At 50.7% G+C, this 20,375-nt stretch overlaps 8 protein-coding genes across 8 annotated transcripts; 2 read left to right on the top strand and 6 right to left on the bottom strand.

The window, feature by feature from the left end:
• Nucleotides 1–2,807: 2,807 nt before the first annotated feature.
• Nucleotides 2,808–3,759, top strand: BO94DRAFT_472481 (RTA1 domain-containing protein; the record flags this gene model as incomplete). The annotated part of the gene is made up of 3 exons (XM_025608437.1): nt 2,808–2,976; nt 3,029–3,256; nt 3,335–3,759. 3 exons carry the CDS (start codon nt 2,808–2,810, stop codon nt 3,757–3,759), a joined length of 822 nt encoding a protein of 273 aa, XP_025464638.1.
• A 40-nt stretch (nt 3,760–3,799) lies between these two features.
• Nucleotides 3,800–5,259, bottom strand: BO94DRAFT_187188 (uncharacterized protein). The gene is made up of 2 exons (XM_025606019.1): nt 5,051–5,259; nt 3,800–4,992 (listed from the first exon to the last, which is right to left on the bottom strand). The coding sequence occupies exons 1-2, from the start codon at nt 5,117–5,119 to the stop codon at nt 3,841–3,843; spliced, it is 1,221 nt and encodes a 406-aa protein (XP_025464637.1). The 5' UTR covers nt 5,120–5,259; the 3' UTR covers nt 3,800–3,840.
• On the bottom strand, nt 5,260–6,265 carry BO94DRAFT_187187 (uncharacterized protein). Its single transcript, XM_025606018.1, has one exon. It carries the CDS (start codon nt 6,063–6,065, stop codon nt 5,400–5,402), a length of 666 nt encoding a protein of 221 aa, XP_025464636.1. The 5' UTR covers nt 6,066–6,265; the 3' UTR covers nt 5,260–5,399.
• A 215-nt stretch (nt 6,266–6,480) lies between these two features.
• BO94DRAFT_537909 (putative nuclear pore complex subunit Nup85) lies at nt 6,481–10,531 on the top strand. Its single transcript, XM_025612378.1, has 3 exons — nt 6,481–9,121; nt 9,176–9,677; nt 9,746–10,531. The coding sequence occupies exons 1-3, from the start codon at nt 6,698–6,700 to the stop codon at nt 10,213–10,215; spliced, it is 3,396 nt and encodes a 1,131-aa protein (XP_025464635.1). The 5' UTR covers nt 6,481–6,697; the 3' UTR covers nt 10,216–10,531.
• A 726-nt stretch (nt 10,532–11,257) lies between these two features.
• On the bottom strand, nt 11,258–11,476 carry BO94DRAFT_472565 (uncharacterized protein; the record flags this gene model as incomplete). Its single annotated transcript, XM_025608439.1, has 1 exon — nt 11,258–11,476. The coding sequence occupies one exon, from the start codon at nt 11,474–11,476 to the stop codon at nt 11,258–11,260; it is 219 nt and encodes a 72-aa protein (XP_025464634.1).
• Nucleotides 11,477–13,286: 1,810 nt separating this feature from the next.
• Nucleotides 13,287–15,025, bottom strand: BO94DRAFT_537907 (uncharacterized protein). The gene is made up of 3 exons (XM_025612377.1): nt 14,437–15,025; nt 14,062–14,372; nt 13,287–13,985 (listed from the first exon to the last, which is right to left on the bottom strand). Exons 1-3 carry the CDS (start codon nt 14,555–14,557, stop codon nt 13,425–13,427), a joined length of 993 nt encoding a protein of 330 aa, XP_025464633.1. The 5' UTR covers nt 14,558–15,025; the 3' UTR covers nt 13,287–13,424.
• Nucleotides 15,026–15,133: 108 nt separating this feature from the next.
• Nucleotides 15,134–16,423, bottom strand: esdC (GTP-binding protein EsdC). Its single transcript, XM_025606016.1, has 2 exons — nt 15,856–16,423; nt 15,134–15,806 (listed from the first exon to the last, which is right to left on the bottom strand). The coding sequence occupies exons 1-2, from the start codon at nt 16,045–16,047 to the stop codon at nt 15,210–15,212; spliced, it is 789 nt and encodes a 262-aa protein (XP_025464632.1). The 5' UTR covers nt 16,048–16,423; the 3' UTR covers nt 15,134–15,209.
• Nucleotides 16,424–17,480: 1,057 nt separating this feature from the next.
• BO94DRAFT_537905 (DNA-directed RNA polymerase II core subunit RPB2) lies at nt 17,481–20,289 on the bottom strand. Its single transcript, XM_025612376.1, has 2 exons — nt 17,822–20,289; nt 17,481–17,759 (listed from the first exon to the last, which is right to left on the bottom strand). The coding sequence occupies exons 1-2, from the start codon at nt 20,227–20,229 to the stop codon at nt 17,597–17,599; spliced, it is 2,571 nt and encodes an 856-aa protein (XP_025464631.1). The 5' UTR covers nt 20,230–20,289; the 3' UTR covers nt 17,481–17,596.
• Nucleotides 20,290–20,375: the final 86 nt, after the last annotated feature.

The raw sequence follows: 20,375 nt of genomic DNA, 5'->3' as shown, positions 1-20,375 counted from the left end.
AATTACTCTATTTTCTCTAATTAATATAATTTATATTATATATAATTATAATATTTAACTTCAATCTAGTAAAATCGTGTAGTAATATTAGTTTATTAAAAACTAGTATGATTATATCAGTAATACAGGAGTAGGGGGTTAAGAACTGCTATCTTCATTTTATAATTAATAATCTTAATAGATAATATCTTTTTTATTACTTGTATGTAATTAATAATATTATTAATCTTTATTAATTTTATAAATATTAAAGTCTTTCTGAAGGCGCTGAACTGACAAGAATCTATATAATAATTCTAGCTAGTAATAAGTTTTAATATTTAACTTAGTAAAGACACTATTTATTTCTAAAAAAAACAGGATTATACTCTATAATAATAATCCTTATTAAGACCTTCTCTGAAATACTATATATATAGTACTTATAAAACTTAAGCTTATAAAAATTAGTTAGTAAATAGTAATCCAGAATAAGATACTAAGAGCTTTTAATATTATAGATTCAATATAGTAATTAGCTAGAGAGATCTTTTATTACTATATTATTAAAGTAGATAATTAAAATATTATTATCTGAATATATAAAGTCTAAAGCTATATAAACTGTAATAAATAGCTTTATTAATTATTTTATCAAAGTAATCTTCGCGGAGGTTATTAATTTTAATAATTTAATAGTATTCTTTAACTAGTAATACTAAATATTATAAATATAGTAAGTCTAGTCTTTAAAATAAAGATCAGGAATAAGATATTAATATTTTAAAATCTTATATTTTTTAATATAGTAAAATCTGTAATTATTATACAAAGTTTATAATAATTTTTTATATTTTTCAGATATTTCTCTACGCTCTGATTCTTTTATAGAAAGATTGTCTTTATTTAATCTCTCTTCTTAAATAGTCAGAAAGAGATTAACTTTATTCTTATAATAAATATTATAAAATTTCCACAGTCTTGTTTATCTTCTTTTTCTATAGTATCTCTACAGTAATTAGAGAAATTAATTTTAATTAATAATTTTATAATATTATTAGCAAAGCAGAGTTTAATACTGGCTGTCTAATTAAATAAGTTAGACTCTACTTTCTTCAGCAGATTTAATAAAGCATAGTATAATTATATACTAATTTTAAATTACTGAATTAAAGAATATACATTCCTAAAGTTATTAATAAATTAAAAAATAATTAAATACTCTAATCTTAATATTCTAGTAAATTTAAACCAGGCAGTCTGGATCATAGTATAGCTATAATTAAGGATAAAATATTTGATTATTTTATAAATATTATTAGTATAGTTCTGTAAATTACTTAATTTTAAGAATTACTTTAATATATTCTTACTTAATTAAATAATTAATTATAATTATAAATTAACTAATACTGCGTACTAGATATTATAATTTATATATATAATTAAAGATTTATCTAATTTCTTATTTATTAAGTCTTGCAATTTAATATTTTTTAATATTATCTTAATTATAAAATCTTATATATTAAGAATAATATATTTTTTAGTTTATCTGAGATTTTAGTAAGATTCTTTAACAGTTTTATCAGGATTTAATTTATTTAAGTTAAAAGATTTATATTTACTATATTATTCTTATTAATATATAAAAATGATATAATTCTTTCTCTACTTTTTATTATAGATTTTTTAAAGCTCTTTTAACTCAAATTAATTTCTATTTAATAATCAGTATAGAGTGGTTAATTATAGATTATAAATATTAGTTAAGATTAGGATTTTTAATATTATAGAAGTTTAGTATTTCTGCGGTCGTGACTCTATAAAAATATTATAAGGATTTTTAGTAACTTAAAATTCTACAGAATTATTTTAAATAATATTTAATAATGAATATAGCAGTGCTTCACGGCAAAGAACCGGGCTTATAATCTATTAAGATATGAAGCTAAAGAAAATAAGTGATATTAGTATAATTAACTAGAAGACTTCTGCCTACGCGGGATGAAAAGGACAATAACACAGTGGCCAATGTGACGAGGCACGTGACGCGCTCGCCTACTGACCAACCGGCTGTCCGGACAGTAACTGAGCTTGAAGCGGAATATCAGCGATTTCAATTCTCTTCTTGAATGCATGCCTTCACTCTCAGGCAACCAACCTGGTTCCATATAACTTCTGGTATCTGAAGCTATTATACTTTATATCTCGAGGATTTTTTCATTCCGTAGTACATAGAAAGAATTATAGACAGAACTATACCTAATCAACTAGGCCTTCTGAAACTTAGAGATGAAACCAGAACCGAGTGGTATACCAACCCACCCAGTAACGAGTACGGGGTAAATCAGGAATAAAAACACATACTACTAGCAACAATCAGAATAAGAATACGAACCCCACTCAACAACCTTCCTCGCAAATCGCATGTCTATCCCCATTAAGAAAAAGGGAGAGAGATCGTACACTTGGCCGTCGGCACCCGAGTCTGGAGTAGATAGATGATCCTATTTTCGGCGGGATTCCGATGAGTGGAGACCGGGGGCTTATCGTCCCGATTCGGAAAAGGGTACGAGATATACGAGAGGTTATTTGCAGATCGTTGAATTCTGCGAGATGGAATATTGGTGGTGGTGATGGTGGTGGTGGCGATGAGGAGGGGGGCTTTGATATTTAAATGGGGGTTCTGTTGTTCTTTTGGTGTCGCTGATTATACTCTCGTTGATATCGATCTCTCATTGATTACCTATCCCTATCCCTATACCCTATACCCTATCCCTATACCTATACCTACCTTCGTTGAATACACAACTCTCTTTCACAATATGTCGGGATCGGATGCGACTGGGGGCTGGATAGCCTACCAATATAACCCGTCGATGCCGGCGGCTGTCATTTTCGCGGCGTTTTTCATGATCGGTACCTTTTTGCACACGTTCCGTATGATTCAGACTCGGACGTGGTTTTTGATTCCCCTGGTTATCGGAGGATACTGTATGTGATTGTGCTCCATTTACGTTTGAGGAACAAGGGCTGACTGGTGCAGTCGAGGCGGTTGGATACATCGGACGCGCCATGTCGGCATCTCAAACCCCAGACTGGACTCTCGGCCCGTACATCATGCAGAGCACCCTGTTGCTGGTCGCCCCGGCCCTCTTCGCCGCGAGTATATACATGGAGTTGGGGAGAATCATTTCCCTCGTCAAGGCGGAGAAGCTGGCTATCATCCGGGTCAACTGGATGACCAAGATCTTTGTCGCTGGGGATGTGCTCAGTTTTCTGATGCAGGCATCAGGTGAGTTGCGGTGCTCTGATATTGAAGTCGATGGACGGTGGCTGACGTGGATACTAGGAGCGGGCATCATGGTCAATGGATCCCCAACTATGGGCCAGAACCTCATTGTCGGCGGTTTATTCGTGCAGATCGCCTTCTTCGGCTTCTTCGTCGTGAGCGCTCTGGTCTTCCAAATCCGGATCGCAAGTCGCCCAACTGACGAGGCGCGGAATGATCTGATCCCCTGGAGAAAGCACATGTTCGCCCTGTACAGCTCGAGTGTTCTGATCCTCATCCGATCGGTCTTTCGAGTGGTCGAGTACCTGGAGGGCTCGGATGGGTATCTCCTGCAGCACGAGGTGTTCATCTACTTGTTTGATGGACTGCTGATGTTGTCGGTGTTGGTGATTTTCGTGGTGATCCATCCGAGTGAAGTGAAACGCCTTCTCGGGCGCGCGGGGGCTAGCACGTTGAAGGGAGTAGAGATGTCCATGTCTGTATAGATGGATTTGTTCATTCCGGGCGAGTTTGGCCCGTCAGGTTTAGTGTAATGAGTCCATGTCTTTATTATTAAACCAACTGGTTCAGTCAGTATCAACCGGATGGGTTGCTCCGAAAATCTCCAGCATAGGCCGCTCCAGCAGCGGCCTCCACTCATCATCCAAAACCTCCCATAATGCCCTCGCGACTCTTCTGCCCCGATCCTCGATGTACCATACATCCCTCGAGTGATGGAAGATGATGCAGTGGTATGCCAAAACAACCAAGGCCATCGGTTTGCGTTCTCGCAGGAAATCCATAAACCCGGGCTTCTGTCGGATCGCCCATCGACAGGCAGCCGAGGCCGAGGCCAGACCACCACGCGCCACAGCAAACATATCGGCCAGCAGCTCGATCGCATGCTGGTAAACGGCTGTGTCGTGGGCAGGATCTTGAGCACCGCAGGCATTGTTTGCCTCATGTAGTCGTCCTAAAGCGGATTGTGCGTCATCCAGGTGACTTTCATCGAGTTCCCCCACCTGCAAGACAACCCCCCATTCACTGCTTTTGATAACTGGGACTGCTTCCGACAGAACCTGTTGGACACCCCGTGCCAGTGTAAATATTTGAACCAAATCATCCACAATCGTCCACGGATCACTGGACTCGGGTGAATGAGGCAGGCCGAAAGTGTAATAAACAACGACGCTGGCAAAGGCGAACATGGCCTTGGAATTGGATGCGTTGATATCGCTCAATAACTCGCGGAATAGAGCGAGGGCTTGAGTTTGATGCGCCACCGCGGTACTGAGGTAGGTTGGACGCTGCCGGACATCCGGGCGTGTTCGCGCGATATGGAGGGCGGAAAGCGCCAATAAGCCATGCATCAGGAACGGATGGGCGAGGGCTTCCTCGGGAGCACGAGCGCGCCAGATGTGGTCTGTATTCTCGCCGCGGGAGACATTTTTGTAGGTGGAGTTGCACCAGTGCATCATCAGCTCCAGGTCGGTGATGTTCAGGCTGGGGACTGCCTGTGGGGCGGCGAATTCATCGCCCCATCTCCCCAGGAAGCTGAACGAGTTGATCGTCGTGGCCGTCGTGGCCGTCGTGGGCTCCGACTGCAGGGAGTTGGACTTTTTGGTCCGTTGACGAGGTTGGGACTCCTCGTTGGTCCATAGCAGTGACGTGTTAGAATCGTACTCGCAGCTTGACATGCGTTTGGAGCAGTTGGAGCACGAGGGACGTTGTTCATCACACTGGAAAGGTCAGGAACAAACCAATAAGGGTGGGTGATGAGAGATGGATGCTATTCACCTTCACTCGCCTTCGCTTGCATTGCAAGCAGCCGTGGCGCGACTTGCGATGGGATCGTCGGAATGCCATTAAATGCGATGCCGTGGCTGCTGCCTCTGGCCATGCTAGCGTCTTCCGTCCGACTGAAAACCCCCTCGAAATGAGGCAGAAGCATTTCAATCTTTTGGAGCCAAGATCGCTCGGATAGGCGTCTTACGTCATCAACATGGCTTTGGCCAAAATCAGAATGATCAGAATAATACATAGTACGTAGAGATAATTATAATGCTCGACTTTTGACCATAGCTCAACTGGTATCATACAAACATATCACAGGAAGCTCAATCTGGTATCTTTCGCAAATTCATCCTCAGGCGGTGGCGGCAGAGGATTCTCTGCGTCGTCGGGCCTTCTCATATAACCCCAGCACCGTGGTAAGTGCCATCAGGTCAAATTCCCGTCCGTAGTTCACATACATCTGAAGTTGACCGGTCTCGTTGAATGACCAAACAGGGCTGGTAAACACTGCGATGACCCTGCCCGTCTGTTCCTCAACCAATTTGAAGTTGCGATTACTGAGCATGCTTGTCAGGCTGTCGTCCTGAACGCCAACAGAGTGCGTTCGTGTCCAGAGGAACGACTGCCATTCATATCCCTGAGCAGACTGCATGGTCATCTGCCAGCGATACTTGGCGTGCCGGTGGTCTTGCGCAAGCAGGTCCTCGTAACTGATGAGATTGACAGTGCTAGGATCCCCCAAGCCGACCTTTAAATGTCTTGAGAGATGCAGAAACTTGCAAACGGCCACAATCGGGCCAGTGTTGTCAGACCCGGCATGGACCGTGAGGTCCGGCTTGTTGGGCCGGAGGGGAGAGTTTTCCACCCGGTAGAGCTGCGCGCCCGCGGAGGTGGCCACGTTGTAGTGGTGCCGGAACGTTGTGTTAGAGATCTGGTAGATGTGGGAAGCACTTGGTTCCCATGAGGAGTTCGCAGTGGGATTGGGAGAGAAAGAAGATTGTTGACAAGTAGTAGCCATGGTGAAGTCAGACTAGATAGATACCAACCGGGGGGGTGGGAGGGTTTGGACGCCATCCCCAGGTCCTTATATGTTGTTGTCTACACGCGTCCGGGGGTAGAGACTATGTACTAGTCGTGCAAGGCTCATTTCCTGCGGAGCATTTCGATCCGAGGGACCCTGAAAAAGGGTCTTTAGTGTTGTGTAGGATCGTCGGGCGGTGCCTCCAAGCCTCACTGCCATCCGTGGATGGATGGATGGATTGACATCATCTGACATGAGCACTAAAACAGTCACGTGGCTGTATATCAGCTGACTGCACCTGACCTCATGTGACCGCATGTAACCACATCTGACCAGCGGCTCACCGCCTAAGGCCGGCGCGTCTCTTTCGGTTCAATAATGGAGGCAATCTAGAAACACCGCGGCTTCGGAGCTCGTCGACTCTTCCTCGCTTTGCCCGGCTGCCTGCCTGTCACTTTGTTTTGGCTCCATGGTCCTCAACCATTGAATCGATTGCGCATCTCCATTACCCTCCCCTCCTTACTCTACCCGTCGACCCCGAACCGGGGATTTCCTTCCTCGCTCTCCACTTTATTTTTCGCATCCAGACCCCCATTGCTCCTCAACACTCACTCCCCTCCAATCGCACAATGTCTTTCAAATTCTCCCTCGAGTCGAGCCCGCCGTCGACTCCGGGCCATTCCCGCAGTCTGTTCAGCAATCTATCAGAAACCCCTGCGGGTGATCCGCCCTCCGCATCCAAGTCTTTTACTCCGCAAGGCCATCCGTCCAGCAGCGTCTTCGGGAGCTCCCAGATGAGTTCCGGATCTCTCTTCACCAAATCCGGGAACATCAATCCCAATGACAGCATCTTCGGTTCCTCCATCGCTTCCGCCGATTTTGCCCTTCCCCGAGGGAAGAAGACCACCCAAACCAAGTCCTTTGCAGCATCGCAATCTCTGTTCAGTATCACCAATGGGAGCCGATTCGCCGAGTCAACTAGCTTTGGGAAATCTAATCGCTTCGCGGACTCGCAAATGGATGAAGATGCCGATCAAGATGCGGAAGGAGAGGAGGATGTGTTGCCGGAGGAAGAAGTAGAAGAGACAGGCGACACAATGGACATGGGGATTTCACAAAAGGATCCTGCGCCGCGCTTTAGCTTCCTGGACTCTCAGCTTGGTGATTCGATTGCCGCGCCTCCCGCCACTCTCGGTCAACGAAAATCGATCTACTCAAACCCAACTAACGCGAAGCGGCCAAAGCTCGACGAGCAGTGGGCGAACAAGTCACCTTTGCGCAAAGGGAAACTGTCGCCTAAGAAAGACTCCGCTATGCCATCGATCGTGCGGAATTTTGCCTCACGATCGCGCCTGGCTGCAGTGAAAGAGTCAAGCGAATTCATCATGAGCACGGAGGACGAAATCTGTCGCATGTACGACGAAGTGAAGCAGTCCGAACTGAACGGCGCGGACTTTGAGACCGCTCTTTCGGACGCTTGCGACAGGCTGGTCACTGTGTGGAAGACATCTACAAACCCGAACGGCTTGGAGCAGAGTACAGGGGCTGGCATTGGTCCGGGAGACCATGCCTCGAGCGTTGCGAAAGCAACTTTCTTAGCTTCCCTACTTCTTCAGCTCCACCATCCTCCTCGGTTGGCAGCTAAGCCAAGTCTTCTGAGTCCCCTGGGATTTCCAGCACGCAACCTGTTACTGGCCGCCCCTCGGACGAACTCCCCTACGCCTTTGCCCAAGCTCCTCCTTGACTGGCTGGATGCCAACCATATGCCTCTGACAGCGGAGCTGCAAGCTTTGAGAGAGGTCGAGCCCAATCCTTCGGCATCGTCAAACTTCTGGGAAATCATCAATGCCGCTGTACTACGGGGCCATCTCTCCGAGGCCGCGGAACTTCTGCGGTCGGCCGATTTCAACTACGCGAGGTCGGCCCTAGAGGATGGAATACCGCAGTCCGGTTACCGTGGCGCGCAGCTGCAGAACATCCAGCGGTGCGTCAACCGGGCCCTTCAAATTCTCGAGTCATGTCCGAGCGTGCAGCACGGTGACTGGGACATTCGAGGCTCCGATTGGGCACTGTATAGGAAACGAGTGCTTGCCGCTGTGTCGGATCTGGAGGAATTTGCTGAAGGCAACGAGCAGCCTTCCCCCGAGCCTCCCGCCGCCGAGAACCGCTTCCAGGCAGTTAACTTTGGACTGAAGGCCACTCCTGCTGCCCCTATGTTCTCTTTTGCTCAGAATGCGCGCATGGCAGAGAGCAAAGTTCCTTGGACGATCTACCAGAACCTTCGATCCCTGTATCGCATCATCCTCGGCGACACGAGCGTGGTCATGAACCACGCGCAGGACTGGATTGAAGCCACTATTGGGATGACCGTGTGGTGGGATGGTGAGGACGACGAGGAGGGTTCTAATAATGACTTCGGCGCCAGCACCAACCTCCTGTTCTCCCGACTCTCCAAACCCCAAGCTTCACCTGCCAATGCAAGACATGCCTATCTCCGCCGCCTCGATCTGGCCTTCAGCCATGCAACCAATGCGGAAACCGACGACGCTGGTTTCCGGATCAACTCGTTGAGCAGCCTTGAAGTCGGGCTGGCTTCCGTATTCGAGGGTAATGTAGAAGGTGTGTTGGAATTGCTGCAGACGTGGTCGCTGTGTGTAGCGTCCGCCGTCGTCGAGGTCGCGGCCATTGGCGGCTGGCTAGACCCCGGCGCCGGTGCCAAATCGCTGCCAGGCCTGAGCGAGGATGACTTGATGGTCCTTTCTTATGGACAGGATGGCAATGCCCCCTCACGTCGTGTCCACAAGAACGATGTGATCAGCGCTTATGCATCGGGGCTGTCCCAACGCGCCACCGTGGAGTGTGAATCGGGCGCGCGAGAAGGATGGGAGGTCGCCATCGAGGTTCTGAGCCGCTTGGACGATCGCGAGAAGATGCAGAAGAGTGTTGCAGAACTGCTGGATAAGCTTCCCCTCAACACTTCCGAGCAGGTGGACAAAGTGGTTCTGCTGTGCTCCGAACTTGACCTGGACATTGAGGGCAGGAAGGTTTCCGAGGTAAGTCACTTGATGGCTCTTCTCTCGCCCATCGCTCGTCGCTAATCCCACCAGCGCTTTGGTGACGACACGGTGGCCAAGTCCCAAGACTATGGCCTGGCCCTTCTCTGCTATGCTCGCGCCCACAACCGACGCAAGGTCAAGTCGATTGTCGACCTGCTCATCTCCTACAGTCTGGTTCAGTCCCGCGCCTATCCCGAATCCACCGACTTGGACGAGCAGCTTGAAGCTCTGATCCGGGAACCCAAGCACTGCTTGTCAGCAGTTGCCGTCACCGATGAAGAGGCCGCTTCCATCCTCCAGTACTACTTCAGCGGATATGCGACCCTGCGTCGCTTCTACGAGACGCGTGACGAGGCCGTCAGTCTCCAGGAGGGACAGCGACCGCGGTTCAAGCCTTTAGCCAGACGGCGCGCAGCAGCCCAGGCCCTGGTGGCGGTCATTGGCAGCGCCGCCGACAGCATCTACGGTGGATTGTACGACCCGGATCGTGACGCCGTGATCCAAGTCGATGGCCTGTTGACTTTGCTCGGCGAAGCACTGCCCTTCATCGATCGTGAGTGGCCCCCCCCCTCCCCCCCCAATCTCTCCTGAAGAATTCGCCCATCTTCTAACGCGAACCAGAACCCACTCCGCTCCTCTCCGTCTCCCAACAATTCACCATCCTCTCCGCCATCGAAGATCTCCAAACCGTGACGCCACGCGTCTACGCGCAGTGCGAGGAGTGCTTCCGCTCCACACTCATCCAGTACCACTCGTCCAAGCGCGCCCACACCTCCGACTCCTTCGTCCTCCCGCCCTCCCCGCGCGCCATGCTCAAGAAGTCCGTCTCCGCGCTCACAGCATCCAGCACCTTCTCCCTAATCGGCAGCGACATGATCGAGTCCGCCCGCACCCGCTCCGGCTCCGGCTCCGGTTCCGTCGGCAGCTCAGGCGTCCTCGTCCCTCGCTCCGACGCCGAAGCCGCCACCACCGCACGCGGCTGGGACTGGCGTGCCGGCCTGCCTGAGGACGCCGCAGGCGAGGACATCCTGCGCATCCTCCGCCTCGGTCTCGCCAAGGGCCTCAGCCACGGTGCTCTCGGCTCCATCTAAATTAGTTCCCTCGGATAAACGAAGAGAAAAAGCTCGGTGTTGTTGTATTTTATATCATCTACATCCTTATATTCTTTGATCTGTGTCCAATCTCTCTCTCTCTCTCTCTCTCTCTCTCTCATCAACACCGATGGCACCAGGGAGGCTATCTGGTTCGTCTTGATATACTGTATGCATAATATAGCTAGCTAGCTTAGTAGTAGGGTTGGGTGACTGCAAGGGGTGGTGCATGGAGGAGTTGACAGATGGAGCAATCTTACTCTCAAGACAAGACTTTCAAATCAACTGTGTTTTTTTTTCCGTCCACACACAGTAAGTAGCAGTATGTATCTAGGTACGTCGTACTGGATGTTTCAATACAGGCGTTGCTCGGTATTCTTTCTTTTCTTACCCTTTATTTCTTCTGCTAGGCCGGATGGGAGTATGAACAGGCAGATACCGTTATCATAGTAAGTAACGCCCCGGAAAGAAAAATATGACTCTAATAGTCTAACATCGAATTTCCCCCGCCTAGCGGATCAGCATGCATGCCATGCATACATATCGAACGAACGAACATAGAGTGTAGAGGATTAAGTAACGAAGGTAGGTAGGCCAGCTAGATAATGCGTAGATAGACAGTCGATAGAACCGCACATACGTATCCCGGATACGATCCCCCTCATTCCACCCCGATCCTCCTCTATTACCATATTCCACCAACGGCAGACTCTCCACCCAGCCAATCATCGCGTGTTTCTCGTCTCGTCGGAACAGGGCATCTGCAACGCAACGCAACGCAACGCAACGCTATGCTAAAAAGGCTGACTGGACACGCGCACACAAAATCGGAAAGAAAACGGCGACGAGAGCTCAGCCCACAGCGTTGACAATAAAAGACATATATATCTAGCAAGAGATTTGGCGAACCGGCCAAGCCAAAAATCGAATCGAACTGAGTATGTATCGAACGGGAAGAAATTCGATGGACGGTTGAGGCAGACGTCCGGCGACTGCTGCCTCATTGAACCGGGGGTGTTTTTTCCCCCGTGGTTGTAGTAGTTTAACCCTTGATGCTGGAGTATCCTGAATCCGGCAGGGTCGGGTCTCGAGCGCTATTTCCGGTGCATCGCAAGGAGTGTCGGGTACAGGTGTAGCCGACCAGGACGATTTTCTCCTGCACCACGTGGCCGCGCTGGCCGTATGCTTCACACGGGTCTACCGCGTGCTGAAAGTAGAGGCATCTGCACGCCGAGAATCGTTCCACCAGCTGGTAGCACATGGTGACGGTGGTCGAACGATGGGTGGGATTATAGATTGTGGTTTAGAAAGGACAAGAACCGAAAAGAGAAACGTCCCGCGTGGTATGGAGGCACGAATGATGGAGTTGGTCAAGGAATGACTGGAGGGTAGAAAAGCACGGTGGTGAGTGCGATGGAGGTGGGGAGTGGACCGCGGATGGAATCGATTACAAGAACACCGACCATTCAGGCGACCCAGGACCATGATAGATGACAAGTTCCAAGGGACAACAAGACTAATGATCTAGAATTGGCGGACTTGCCCGACTTGCTCAATCTAAGGCGCTGTGATGCTGGATGCGACTGCCGAGATTGTTGCAAGGCATCCATGAACCAATACAGACCTTAATTCTGTGCCCGGGGACGATCCAAAATGACATGGTCCATCACGAACAGGACTGGCGATAAAGAGGAGAAGGAGTGAGGAGGGAGGGGAGAGGAGGGGAGAGAGCGCAGAGGGACCACCAAGGAAATCACGAAGACAATCAAGGAAGAGGGGAGAAGGGGGGAAAAAGAAAAAAAGGGAAAAAGAGGGAAATGAGGAGGACCCATCCTGCCGGGCAAACGTCAACCGATGGCAGATTGGCCTATTCGGAGTGCGCAATACTCGTAGGGCAAACCGGAGTCGATCAGTGGGGGACGCTTGTCGGGCTGAAGGCTGAGTAGTGCAGAACTAGGCCACGCTTCCCCCCCTTTGGAGTCCAATGCCCATGACAGCTAATGCCGACGCATCTTCTGCTTCTTCTGACTGATTCCCGGGTCCCCTTACCCACCGGTAGGGAACCGTTGAGGCGTGGACAGTCCCTGGCCCCCGGGGAGGTACATATACTGCAGCTGCAGCAGCAGACAGTCAGGCGGGCATTATTGGTGAGCTGGGCCTCGTGTGGCCGCGAGTTTCAGCTGGGTGAGGGCCAGCTAGGTATAGAGTTGTCCCTGTGGAAATTACGTCTTGGTGCCGTGGGCCGCTGGAGACCGCTGGAGACCGCTGGACTTGCTGGGGAGCGTCGGTGCGGTTCTCCGGGGGGGACCTTGGGAGCCGTAAGGCTGCAGTGAGAGCCGGCCGGTGATTTGAGGAAACCCCGTCGCCAGGAATTAGTCCATCGTAGCGCGGATGAAGGGGGTTAGTCGTCCGAGGCCGGCGTGTGAATGGAGGAAGGCTGAGGCTGAGAGGAGGAGGGGGTCGGAGGAGCCGGAAAAATGAACCAGTCGAGGGTGTCTGTGATGGCCCCTGACACCATAGGGCTGAAACTGGGATGAGTTGGACAAACGCCCGGACGGAGGAGCAGCGAGTCAACAGCTGCGGTGGGTGAAAGAAGTGGGAACTCTGGGAAGTCTGGGAAGCCTTCACCAAAGTCCAAACCTTCGCAACTTTCCCGAAATAGCTCCCCGTGACTGCCCCGATCCGGTAGGGCTCGCCCGAGCCCCACGCGGCAGCCTGAGTCACGCATCTCCACTCCGCCAATCAGCGCTCTCCTCATCCGGAGGCCCGCCAGGCATCCACGGTTGCCTCTCTCGGAAGGTCGGAGCTCGGAATGCCGGGAAAACAATTTACTCAGTGCTCCTCTGTATTATTATGTAGATTGTAGATATTAATAACTTGAACCTGACGGAACTCTGAACAACTCCTTAGCGAGGGCCATTCTAATGCTTACCGAAGATTGGTATCGAGTAGCATTGCGTCGTGTCGCATGCGGGGGCCTAAATACTACATAGTACATATCTATCTACATAGGATCCCGCGGGCCCCGTGCATCGCATTTATTAGTAGTAGTAGTAGTAGTAGTAGTAGTAGTAATATTATTATTATCTTCAGCCTTGCGGCGAGGAATCTCACCAAACTCAATTGCTAATGGTGGATTATTGCGAGATGGATCCAAACAACAGGCCCAGTCCCCACCGATATATACACGCACCGGACAACTCCCGAATCTACACCACCATCCTCTCCAGAAAGTCAAACCCTTGTCGCTGCAACTCCCACGTCCTCGACCCAACCTTCATCCCCATCGCAAACGTATGGTCCTCCCCAGGCACCTCAACCATTCCACACTCTACCCCCTTCTCCCGTAACACCCGCCATAACTCCCGACTTACCTCGATCGTCACTTTCGTGTCCTGATCCCCATGTACAATAAACGTCGGCGGGAAGCCCTCCCCAGCCTGCACGACCGGGTCAATCTCCTTCACATCGCGGCCAGGAAAGCAGGCTTGAAGAACCGTTCCATTGGCCACTTGCGTCAGGGCAAATGCATCCCGTGGCCGTGAGAAATTGGGTCCCTTAGCCGTGCCGACTTCTGTTTGGCCTTCGAGGGAAATAGAACTGTCCGTGGGGACGGGAAACTCGTCGTAGACTTTGTTGAGGAACGAGGAGTCCAGCGAAGGAAGGGTGCGCGCGACGTCGGGGAGGGGTTGGGTCCAAAAGGGGTGGGTGAAGTGGACGGCGCCGTAGAAGTCCAGGATGGCGGATACCGGACGGGGGACGTCATAGCCCTGGGGGTAAGGTTGAGATTAGTATCGAGCTCTAGTTGACGCAGGGGAGGGGCAGTGTATGTATCTATGTACCCACCAAAGATAACGCCAAAGTTCCCCCTGACGACGTTCCAAATGCCATAATGCGGTCCTTATCAACTTGGTATTGTGTTCCGTGGAGATGCTGCGTGGAATCACTGGCGAGAAAAGCATCCAAGTGACCGTCATATATCCAGGCGAGCAGATCCCGACAGTCAGTGATGGGACCCTCGAGGATGTTCACCTGCGGGCAAAGTCGATGGTTTGGGACCACGACAATCCAGTTGCGGGCCAGACAGTCGTCTATCTGGGGCATTGAGACCATGCGGGAGTGGCCTAGCATGAAGACCCCGCCGTGAATGTTAATTACTGAGGGTTGGGGTTGAGTTAGCTGGGATTCCACGGCAAGATTCAAGCTGGGAATGAGACTAACAAACGGGGTATTTCTTGGCTGCGCCATGGGCAGATTCCGGTAGTGGAGGGAGGTAGATGTCGGTGGTGATGGTACTGCCATTGGCTTCCTTGTACTGAACGGTAAGGGGGGCGGGGGGCATGGTGTCTGGCTTGATTGTGTTGGTTTACTCCCCCACGAAGCCTGGGAATAAGTAGGCGCAGGGCTCGGAATATCCGATGGCGGGGGAGGGACTTGCCGAGTGGCTCCCCCGCGCTTTGTCCCGTGGTCTGCTGCCGATGTGTCTCTAGTGCCAAAACATCACGGAAATGTAGAAATGTAAAGATCATCACTCATTATTCATATCCTATATGTGAACAACGTAGCTATCATGACCAGGACATCCTTCATTTCATTCATCCTCCGCCTGGCTATACCGTCAGTGCCCCAATATAGAGCGGATCTGGTCCCTTTCCTCTCTTTTCCCTACATAGATCCCCGTACCCACCCCCTCCTTTCCTTTCCATTTTGCTCTCCTCCACATAGAACATCCGCCTCGTCCATGGCAGACCGCCATGGCCCGGATGCCTCGGCCTGTTTTTGGTTTTTTTTTTTTTTTTTTTTTTTTTTTCCTAGCTTTAATGCAGACAGGCGTCTGTGGTAGACGCTGCAGGTAACTGCTAAAGGAGTGACGGCCCCCTGATAGAGGGCGGGCATCCATTGCCCGGCATGTTCGGCCTTTCAGCCAGGGAAGCGACTCCCATAAGGGGAAGATTGTGTAAAGCAATGCAAAAAGCACCAACGCTTGTCATGGTTTACCTCCGCACCACGATGCCTTGGCGACGGACGGCGCTGCGGGCACGGCGGTACTCTTCATCACTGTCGGACTCCGAGCAGCTGGCCTCGGATGACTCGGTAACATAGCCGCATCGGCTGCCACCACAGTCAAGCTTGACCCGATCACCCTTGCGAGTGATTCCGTAACGCTCACAATGGCAGATCGGTGTGGGCGGGTCACTCATCGACGACAGCGACGACGGAGATGTGCTGCCGGAAGAGCGAGAGGACAGGGACGAGCCAACGGAGCTGGGCGGGCTGTTGGAGAGCGAGTACTCATCGGACAGCCGGGAATCGGCAAACCGCATGGTAAGGTCCTCCATAGTGGGAGCAAAGTCCGTCTCCCGGATTTGACGGGAGGCATATGGCTTGGAAGGCTTGGGGTGATGGATCTTGGACGGAGATGGAGCGCGGCCCTTGACAAAGTCTTCCGAGCCCCGGCGGTGCTTTGGGGCTGGCTGAGAGGACTTCTTGCCACCGGGAACATCGAGGATGTTCAATTTGCGGCCGGTGGTGGGCTCAACGGTGTACTCAACAGCGGGATCATGAGAGACGTGGTAACCGTCCATGATATACTATATCAAGTCAGCGCTTGCCATTCGATCGACGGAGCAGTTCACGTACGTAGTACCAGTAGCGACCACCCAGCTTCAGCATGGAGGTCTGGAAGCGGAACTTGCCAACCCATGCGCCTGGCTTGCCGTCATCCCGAGAAAGAGGGATCTGACGGGAGTAGTTGTCCCAGGAGCCGACCAGGTGGACGGTCTTGACATTGGAGGAGGTGCGAAGAGAGAACTTGAGCTGAACAGCAGACATGTTGAGAGATTGACCAGGTTATACTAGGAATTAGATAATATGCAGAAGCCAGATGCAATGGTAGATCGTGTCAATGGTGGATTAGTCGTCGTTATAAAGGCGGAGCAGAAGGACTACCAGAGTCGATTCAGTCCAGCCTTGTGTTGTTGGAAATGTTGGTTGGATGGCTGTGCAAATATAACAACGAGGCTTTGCTTGACAGGATCCAGTCCTTGACACGCAACCAGAGATTAGATAGAAGTTGGATATAGACAAAAAATCGACAAGGCCGGCAAGTCGTCTGAACTGGATGACGGGATCACGAATGTCGACCGGCGACAAGAAATGAAGCGTCAAAGGAGTTGTATGGTTTAGAAGTATCCGAATGAGATCAAAGCAAAGCAACAGGGGATCACAGAGCACAGCTCGTGTGAAGAAATTGAGGGGTTTTGATGATATAGAAGGGGATTATTAAGATATAAAGTGAAGCGAAGAAACAACAACAAACCGATGCAACCAGTGCACGGGGGGGATACTTCCAAACCACAGGCAGTACAGACAAGACAAGCTCGCTGAAGAAAGAAAGAAAGGAAAAAAAAAGGGAAGAAGGCAGAAGACGCCCTGGCGGCTACGCCAGGCTTTTAAGAGGCGAGGGGGAGTTGGTCGGAGGTGGAGGAGGGGGGAAAGGCCGGCATTGGCATTGCGGGCTGCAGCTGTGTGATGGGAACATTCTGACCTGCTTGCATTTTGTCACCCGCCTGGCTATTCTGGGAAATGGGTGGAGAGCGCTGCAGCTGCTCGTTGCCAGTCAAATCCCCGCGCCGTCCTCCCCATCCCGGCCGGCGGGTAATTGGCCTGTGCCATTGGCCTCTCGCCCACCCAGCCTGGGCCCCGGACAACCAACCACCCCGGCCGCCCACCATCCATGCCCGGGATGTTGCTTTCCTTGCCGCCCTCCATGAGTCCCTCCTCCGAGGCTCGCCTATCAATAGAATCCCAGGCCCCAATCGTAGCGGACTAGCGGGGAGACGGCCTGTCACCGACTTCTCGATTCTGCAGGACCGTGGGGTTTAAGGTTCATGGGATTAAAGAGGGGTGGAGGGGGAGGTCTCAAGGCACTCGAGAGGCCGGGAGAAAGACCACTACGGCACCGCATGCGGTATTCGTCGAAATTAGACCCTGTCATGGAATCCTGGACGGCTTACGTGCAGAATGCACTGGGAAACCCCTCACTAGATCCAAATTCCATTCCCTAGGGACAAATCATAAGCCAAGCATATCGCTGCTCACCAGCCATCCCTCCAAGCATGGGCAGCAAAAGAGAAAAACAACATAATATGGAAGCTCAAAGCAAAAATCATAAACCTCTGGTCCTCTGTACGCCGGGAAATGCCGAATCGTTCTGGTCTTCGGTTGAGATCACAGGTTTTGGGGGGGTGTGAGAATTATTAGGAAAAAAAAGGAAAAGAAAGAGGGAGAAGAGGAGAAAAAGCAGAAATACCCGAAGGACGGAAGAGATAACACAGAAGCGAATAATCTGATGTACATGGATGACAATCCTTCCTTCCCCTCACCGCACGGACACGCCAGACCGGTTGGTAAACATGCGAGCGGCAATGTTCATCGAGGCCAGCTCTTGGAACAGAAGCTTGGCTGCATACGGGATATGGACCTGGGAGATTCGGTGCTTGTTGTTACATAGTCGACACTCGAAGAGTCCCTTCTTGAGTTTCCTGTTCATATCATCGTTAGCCCAAGCACAATCGTCAGCAGATCAAGGCCATCATCCACTTACGCGACAGGGGTCATCAAGCCACAGTCGTCGCAAATGTGCACTCGGAAGGGATCCGACACATCGAACAACCGCTCCTTCAGGAAGGCACTGGCGCCGTGCGCAATCATACAATCGCGTTCCATCTCTCCGAATCGGAGACCACCGTCACGAGCACGACCCTCCACGGGCTGTCGGGTCAAGATCTGGGTCGGTCCACGTGCACGGGCGTGGATCTTGTCGTCGACCATGTGGCGCAGACGTTGGTAGTAGGTCGGTCCCAGGAACACCTGCGCAACCAGCTTCCGTCCAGTGTGGCCGTTGTACATCACCTCAAACCCACGAGACTGGTAACCGTGCTCCCGGAGAAGACGGGAGATCGAGTCGACTGTGACGTCGGTGAAAGGCGTTGCGTCTCCCTCGAATCCACGCAGCGATGACACTTTACTGAGCTGACACTCGATCAAGTGCGCAATTGTCATACGAGAGGGAATGGCGTGAGGGTTGATAATCAAGTCAGGGCACACACCCTCACGCGTAAAAGGCATATCTTCCTGCCGGTAGGTGATACCGATGGTACCCTTCTGTCCGTGACGCGAGGCGAACTTGTCTCCAATCTGAGGAATCTTGGTCGTCCTCATGCGCACCTTCACGAACTTCAGATCATCGTTGCTGGTGGACACCAACACTTGATCCACAATACCGTTTTCAGTACTTCTGAGGGGAGTCGACACATCCAGCTTGGTGTGGGCCTTGGTACGTTGGCCGAGTTCCTCCGCCTCGGGTGCCAGTGGTGCCGTCTTACCAATGATGATATCCTCACCGGAGACACGGACACCAGGTGCAATGATACCATCTTCATCGAGCTTGTCGTAGGTACCCTTGCGCATACCGATCGTATCCGATCTCATAGGCTTCTCGAAGCGTTCGACAACCGTCAATCCGACCATCTTCTCGCTGTCCGTGTATGTGCGGTAGAAAAGACTGCGGAAAAGACCACGGTCAATGCTGCTCTGGTTCATAATGACGGAATCTTCCTGGTTGTAACCAGAATAGGTAGCAATGGCAACGATGGCGTTCTGTCCAGCGGGCAGCTCTCGGAATCGCAAGAATTCCATGGACCGTGTCGTGGCCAGCGGCTTCTGCGGGTAATAGAGAATGTTCGCCATCGTTTCCATGCGCTGGTCGAAGTTCGTCAAGAACACGCCCATAGCTTGTTTACCCATGGCAGACTGATAGGTGTTACGGGGAGATTGGTTGTGGTCGGGGAAAGGAATGATACTGGCACAGACACCCAGAATCATACTGGGGTGAATCTCGCAGTGAGTCCATGTGTGTGCCTTTTGGCTCAGAATAGAGCGAACACGTTTGTTGGGGTCGTGAAGCTCTTCTTCAGGGAGCGCATAACCAGCCTGCAGCTGCTTCGAGATCTCCAAGTCTTCTGGCGTCATCACAATCATAATCGTCTCTTCCTCTTCGGCGTCGACGTATTCAACAACACCAGATTTTACCAAACCGTCCCAACCAAAATAGCGCTCCCTGCGGTCTTCTGGGTCTAGATCCGGAGGCAGGTCTTTGTCCTGCTCCAGTTTGCGGATATGCTCTTTGTTGAGCACCAGAGAGCCACAGTTTTCGCTCTTCGGATCATTGTCGACAACATAAAGTGGTCGACAGACACGCCCAGCGTCGGTGAAAATCTTGAACTCTCGTTCACGGATATCTCGAATCAAACTGACTTCATGCGAGATCATGTTTCGTCGACGGAGAGACGACATCGTGTTGACAAGATGAGCTGGGTCCCTGTGAATACCGACCCAGACACCATTGACAAACACCTTTGTCGCATTAGGAGTGACCTGCGGCTCGAATTCTTCCAGAACCTCCATGTTGCGCTGGATCATGAAATCAATGATAGGCTCACTAGGTGTACCAACAGTGATATAGCACATGAGCGCCAAGTTCTTGACCAGTCCACAAGCTTGACCCTCAGGAGTCTCTGCTGGACAGACCAGACCCCAATGGGTGTTGTGAAGCTGTCGAGGTTTGGCGATTTTACCGTCTCGACCAATGGGCGTATTGGTACGACGCAAGTGAGACAAGGTAGAGGCGTAGGTGTAACGACTGAGCACCTGAGACACACCAGCCTTAGCGCTGGCGGCCTTCTTCTGCTCCCCCCAGTTACCCGTAGCAAGAGCGTACTTCAATCCTCCTGTCAGGGTGCTGGCCTTGATACCGATGTTCAAGTAGATTTCCCGGTTCGTCTCCACGCATCTCTGCACGTACCGCTGAAGATCACGGGTGACACGGGTGAACAGAACTCGGAAGAGGTTCGCAAGAAGAGGACCAGCCAAGTCGAGACGTTTCTTGCCGAAGTGGTCACGATCATCGACATCCCGACGGCCCAAAGCACACTGCAGCAGTCTGTGCACCATGTAACCCAGGAAAAATGCTTTTCGGGTCTCGCTACCTTCGCTCTGGGAAATATGGGGAAGGAATTCCTTCTGCATGATTTCGCGTGCGTATCTGACACGGCGCTCGTGGTTCATACTAGACTGAGAAGATCCACGCTTGGCAATGA

Source organism: Aspergillus sclerotioniger, assembly GCF_003184525.1.
Source record: "Aspergillus sclerotioniger CBS 115572 chromosome Unknown BO94scaffold_25, whole genome shotgun sequence".
NCBI classification, from domain to species: domain Eukaryota; kingdom Fungi; phylum Ascomycota; class Eurotiomycetes; order Eurotiales; family Aspergillaceae; genus Aspergillus; species Aspergillus sclerotioniger.
This window is presented reverse-complemented; position numbering and strand designations above follow the sequence as displayed.

Excerpts from the sequence above, each read along its gene's own strand:
- BO94DRAFT_187188 (XM_025606019.1), bottom strand. The coding sequence starts at position 5,119 with ATGGCATTCCGACGATCCCATCGCAAGTCGCGCCACGGCTGCTTGCAA. Across the intron at positions 4,993-5,050 it reads GCAAGCGAAGGCGAGTGAAG|TGTGATGAACAACGTCCCTC; the intron begins GTGAATAGCATC and ends TGACCTTTCCAG.
- BO94DRAFT_187187 (XM_025606018.1), bottom strand. The coding sequence starts at position 6,065 with ATGGCTACTACTTGTCAACAATCTTCTTTCTCTCCCAATCCCACTGCG.
- BO94DRAFT_537909 (XM_025612378.1), top strand. The coding sequence starts at position 6,698 with ATGTCTTTCAAATTCTCCCTCGAGTCGAGCCCGCCGTCGACTCCGGGC. Across the intron at positions 9,122-9,175 it reads AGGGCAGGAAGGTTTCCGAG|CGCTTTGGTGACGACACGGT; the intron begins GTAAGTCACTTG and ends TAATCCCACCAG. Across the intron at positions 9,678-9,745 it reads AGCACTGCCCTTCATCGATC|AACCCACTCCGCTCCTCTCC; the intron begins GTGAGTGGCCCC and ends AACGCGAACCAG.
- BO94DRAFT_537907 (XM_025612377.1), bottom strand. The coding sequence starts at position 14,557 with ATGCCCCCCGCCCCCCTTACCGTTCAGTACAAGGAAGCCAATGGCAGT. Across the intron at positions 14,373-14,436 it reads AGCCAAGAAATACCCCGTTT|TAATTAACATTCACGGCGGG; the intron begins GTTAGTCTCATT and ends CCCAACCCTCAG. Across the intron at positions 13,986-14,061 it reads GAACTTTGGCGTTATCTTTG|GGCTATGACGTCCCCCGTCC; the intron begins GTGGGTACATAG and ends CCTTACCCCCAG.
- esdC (XM_025606016.1), bottom strand. The coding sequence starts at position 16,047 with ATGTCTGCTGTTCAGCTCAAGTTCTCTCTTCGCACCTCCTCCAATGTC. Across the intron at positions 15,807-15,855 it reads GTGGTCGCTACTGGTACTAC|TATATCATGGACGGTTACCA; the intron begins GTACGTGAACTG and ends GACTTGATATAG.
- BO94DRAFT_537905 (XM_025612376.1), bottom strand. The coding sequence starts at position 20,229 with ATGGTGCACAGACTGCTGCAGTGTGCTTTGGGCCGTCGGGATGTCGAT. Across the intron at positions 17,760-17,821 it reads GGCTTGATGACCCCTGTCGC|GAAACTCAAGAAGGGACTCT; the intron begins GTAAGTGGATGA and ends TGATATGAACAG.